The sequence below is a fragment of the Citrus sinensis genome, chromosome 7, assembly GCF_022201045.2.
Source record: "Citrus sinensis cultivar Valencia sweet orange chromosome 7, DVS_A1.0, whole genome shotgun sequence".
Taxonomy (NCBI): Eukaryota; Viridiplantae; Streptophyta; class Magnoliopsida; order Sapindales; family Rutaceae; genus Citrus; species Citrus sinensis.
In genome coordinates, this window is record NC_068562.1 from 28975353 (window position 1) to 28979663 (window position 4311).

The following is a 4311-nucleotide window of genomic DNA, read 5'->3' on the forward strand; positions in this document are numbered from 1 at the left end:
ATTCTACTTGGAATCCTAGTGGATTGTTTATAACAGTAAAATACCAGCATGGAATTATTGAATTGATGGCGTGTTGATAAAGATATTCACATTTATCAAACGATAATTCAAATGAAATATTTTGTCCTTCGCCCTTGGTTGAAGGTAATATAATCAAAGCTAGTACAGGTGGGTGTACGTGACCCCCATGTTCCAACTTATAGGCATTAACGTTGGTAGTCACAAACTAAAGTTTACTAATCAATGTGCAAATGGAACACATCAAAATTTAATTAAGCAGCTGGTTTTGTATATAATAAGGGCAAAAAAAAAGAGGGTGGGTAGCGAAAAAGCTTGAAAGTAAATGGTTTTAAGCCAAATTACAAGGGGCGGCGTTTTAGCCCTTAATATTTCAAGTGGCCGCTGCCCGCTTCAGCTTATTAAGGAAACATTTGAAAGCTCTAAACGTTGATTAAGAAGTGGGATTGAGATCCAATTACGGTAAAAAACAGCTCCAACAAATCAATGGGTACGGATTATTGGATCATATATAATAGTAGTACAAGCGTGTGACAATCCGAAAAAGTACACGTGGCGGAAGCCCATGTTAGATGACTCAGCCAAAGATTGTCGGCCACGTGGTCAACACTGTTCCAATAGGGGCACCTATTGGGATTTTGCAAATTGCAAATTTGCAAAATGTTTCATACTGTTAATAATGATAATAAGGTGGCGCTGCCGCTGCTGCAAAGACGGCCAAGTTAACGGACAACGCCATGCCACCGCCGTCACGGACAGCCACGTGGCCCTAACTTGGGGATCTTCGCTGTTTAGTTAGTGGGGATACGATTCTGGGCCCCCGCCTCTGTGGGTCCCACAACCCCCAAGAGGCTTTGAAAGTGGGGCTAAGTTAATTTCTTCTCGTCCGTTTGTGGCCGGGTCTCGACTATAAATCGACCATTCGGGCTCAGTAATCTCCCTCACACACACAACCAAAATCACTCCTGCTCTCTCTCTCTCTCTCTCTCTCTTTTCACTCTTTGTGTGCCCTGTTTGTTTTACTACTCTTCAGTTTTCAGCTGCTTCTTCTTCTTAAGCACTTTTTTCTTTTCTATTTTTTTTTCAAAAAGAAAGAAAAACAGAGCAATATATACTCTGTTTCAGCTTCTTGAAGATTAGATCCTTAAAGCTATTATCACTCGAGTAACTTCCATTCCATTAATTCCTCAAATGGGTAAGTTTCATTTTCGGATTTCACAATCGGGGTTCATTCGAAAAAAGCACTTTTTATCAACTTCTGGTAAACTAAAAAGCTGCTTTTTCACTTCTTCTTCTATAGTGAGTTTCAATATTGAAGCTGAGAGAGAAAACATGGGGAACCAAAATGTGTTGATTGTTGACGCATTCAACCTGACACTAAGTACAGAAGGCTTACCGAACCCATCAATTTACTCCATAGCATCACAACAGAAGAGGCCACCAGTGGTGCCCTGCGGTGGATACACTAATAAGAAAAAATTAATGTTGCAAAATCTTGAAACCAATGCTGCCGCCGGAGCTAGACCTAATAACTGTTGGGTTGAATCAATCAGGGCTTCATCCCCAACTCACATGAAATCCATCACTCCTTCTCTTCTCGAAGAGAAACGTGCTTGGATTGTAAGTCTCTCAGATTTTATACCAATAAAGCTACTGTAACCTTTGATGTTGATGATGATGGATTTGGTGTTTGATGAAATGAACAGATACGTCATCCGTCAGCTCTGGATATGTTTCATGAAATAACAGAGGCGTCGAAAGGGAAGCAAATCGTTATGTTCTTGGATTATGATGGCACTCTTTCGCCTATAGTTGAGAACCCAGATCGAGCTTTCATGTCCGGAAAGGTTGGTGAATTAAAATAATTAACTAGTTCGTTATTTTTTTTTTCTCTTCTTCTTTGTTTCAACTTTTGTTTACTGATTTTTTTTTCTTTTTTTTTGTTTGATTTTTCAGATGAGAAGAGCTGTGAGGCAACTTGCCAAATATTTCCCAACTGCTATAGTCACCGGAAGATGCAGAGACAAGGTACATTTTCATTAATATTTTTTTCTCCTCAATTTCGTTTCCTTTTTGGTTTTTAATTTGATTTGGCTTTTTATTAACTAACCAGATATACTTGCTTTGTTTCATTTTAGGTTTATGACTTTGTGAAGCTAGCAGAGCTTTACTATGCTGGCAGCCATGGCATGGACATTAAAGGACCAACGAAAGGTCTCAAATACAACCAGGTAAGTTTGAAATACATCTTAAATTCGTATTTTAAAAATGTGCGGACGTGCTTCCGAATAGTTTCTAAGGTTGGCTAACGTTTTTATTTTTGCAGAAAAGTAAAGTTGTTAACTTCCAGCCGGCTAGTGAATTTCTTCCTTTGATTGATAAGGTAATTTGATAATTTTCATATGAAAAGTTGATATATAACTATTCTATATCATTTATGATTCTGATTTCAATTCTCATTTGAATTTTTCAGGTTTATAAAGTGTTAGTTGAGAAAACAAAATCAACTCCAGGAGCAAGAGTTGAGAACAACAAGTTCTGTATCTCTGTGCATTTTCGATGTGTGGATGAAAAGGTAAAAAGAATTTTTTTTTTCTATCACTACTGTATTTATTATGATTAATAGGGTATTAATTATAATATGCAATTTTTTGACTCTTTTTTTGTAACAGAAATGGAATGACTTGGCCCAAAAAGTTAAGGAAGTTGTGAATGAGTACCCACAGCTTAACTGGAGGCAAGGGAGAATGGTGTGTGACGTGTCGTATGATTATTTTTTCACTATGTATCTTGTATATTTTTAAAAAATATATATACTTAAGTTTTATAATTTAATTTGTGGATATAAAAGAAAGATGTCTCACTTTCTGTTTAATTTATTTGATATACACAGGTCATGGAAATTCGTCCTAAAATTGAATGGGACAAAGGCAAGGCCCTTGAATTTTTGTTAGAGTGTCTTGGTGAGTGAATATATAAATAACCTTTTTAACGATAAAATTAATTAAATTTACTTCCCAAAGAAGTGATTCTGGGACCTTTGCTTTGGGTTGTTGGAATGTTTTGATAAAAATCCAAACTTGGAAAGCTATAAAGTTGTTTAAGGAAAAAAAAAAAGAAAAAGAAAAAGAAAAAAAGCCACCCCACTTTCGGATTTTTGTTCTAATTCTATCACTCTTTCAATTTAATTATTTAACCAACTATCTAACATATCCTTTATATTTTTATCTCCTTTATAGGATTCGCCGATTGTTCTAATGTTTTTCCTGTTTATATTGGAGATGATACAACAGACGAAGATGCATTCAAGGTATCCTATGCTCAAAATTAAATTATATATTAATAGTAGATTTTTCTAAAGATTAATTAAAGTCTCTAATTATGTTTTTTTTTTTGTGATTAGATTTTAAGAAAAAGAGAACAAGGCTTCGGCATTCTTGTGTCTAAATTTCCAAAGAAAACCAGTGCTTCTTATTCTCTACGGGAACCTGACGAGGCAAGAATTATATTTTGAATTTTCATGAACTTTTAAATTATTTTATACTATTAAATATATATATTTGATATATATATATATACTGTTTATTTTTGCATGCATGGATATGTACATTAATAATTTTCCTGCTCATTTTTGTAGGTTATGGACTTTTTACAAAAGCTGGTTCGCTGGAAACGAGATTCGGCTGATACAACAAAGTCCAAGGTGTAAAGCAACTAGCTCAGATTTTAGAAGAAAATTAATGAAAAAATATATAAAAAAATTATAAATCCCTAACCATTTTGAAGGAAAATGTCTAAGGTGGGATTGATCTACTAGTTTAACTCTATATATGTAATTTCTTGTTCACGATAAAGAAAGTAAAAAAAAAAAAAAAGGGAACAAGCAAACACCGATTATGTAATTTCTTTCTTTCTTTTTTCTTTCCTTCCCCTGTTGTTTCTTGGCTTGAATGCCTTGTACATCTTGTAACTAGGTTTGTACAAGGGTATATAATTATAATTTGTAACCTTCTGAAGTTTATATATGTAGAATGCAAAGAGACTTTTCTCTTTTATTATGTTATACACCTTTAATTTTATGGGTAATATTTTTTATATCCTAAATGCCATTGATGACCCGAAATTGTACTTCCGATGAAACTTTGGTCGAATTTTGATGTAGATTCATAACATTTTCATGAGTGATGATGGGCGCTGTCTGCAATTGGAAGATTTTGAGTCATTTTCACAATAAATCTTGTCCATGCAATGAAGACTTCATGATAGTCAATCAAGTGTGCTGTACAATAAATC

General features: G+C 34.5%; 1 protein-coding gene across 2 annotated transcripts; it reads left to right on the forward strand.

Annotated features, from left to right (window-relative positions):
• The first annotated feature begins 952 nt into the window (after positions 1 to 952).
• LOC102614571 (probable trehalose-phosphate phosphatase J) lies at positions 953 to 4073 on the forward strand. Of its 2 annotated transcripts, XM_006464154.4 has the most exons (12): positions 953 to 1213; positions 1319 to 1638; positions 1725 to 1865; positions 1975 to 2046; positions 2157 to 2249; positions 2345 to 2401; positions 2492 to 2593; positions 2691 to 2768; positions 2912 to 2981; positions 3258 to 3328; positions 3422 to 3514; positions 3656 to 4073. In XM_006464154.4, exons 1-12 carry the CDS (start codon positions 1210 to 1212, stop codon positions 3725 to 3727), a joined length of 1173 nt encoding a protein of 390 aa, XP_006464217.1. In that variant the 5' UTR covers positions 953 to 1209; the 3' UTR covers positions 3728 to 4073. The 2 variants fall into 2 exon arrangements, with proteins under 2 accessions (XP_006464217.1, XP_015388487.1); XM_015533001.3 differs by having other exon boundaries at positions 953 to 1638.
• Positions 4074 to 4311: the final 238 nt, after the last annotated feature.

Coding starts and splice junctions, on each gene's coding strand:
- LOC102614571 (XM_015533001.3), top strand. CDS start 1,210: ATGGGTAAGTTTCATTTTCGGATTTCACAATCGGGGTTCATTCGAAAA. Junction 1,866..1,974: donor GAGCTTTCATGTCCGGAAAG/GTTGGTGAATTA, acceptor TTGATTTTTCAG/ATGAGAAGAGCTGTGAGGCA. Junction 2,402..2,491: donor TTCTTCCTTTGATTGATAAG/GTAATTTGATAA, acceptor TGAATTTTTCAG/GTTTATAAAGTGTTAGTTGA.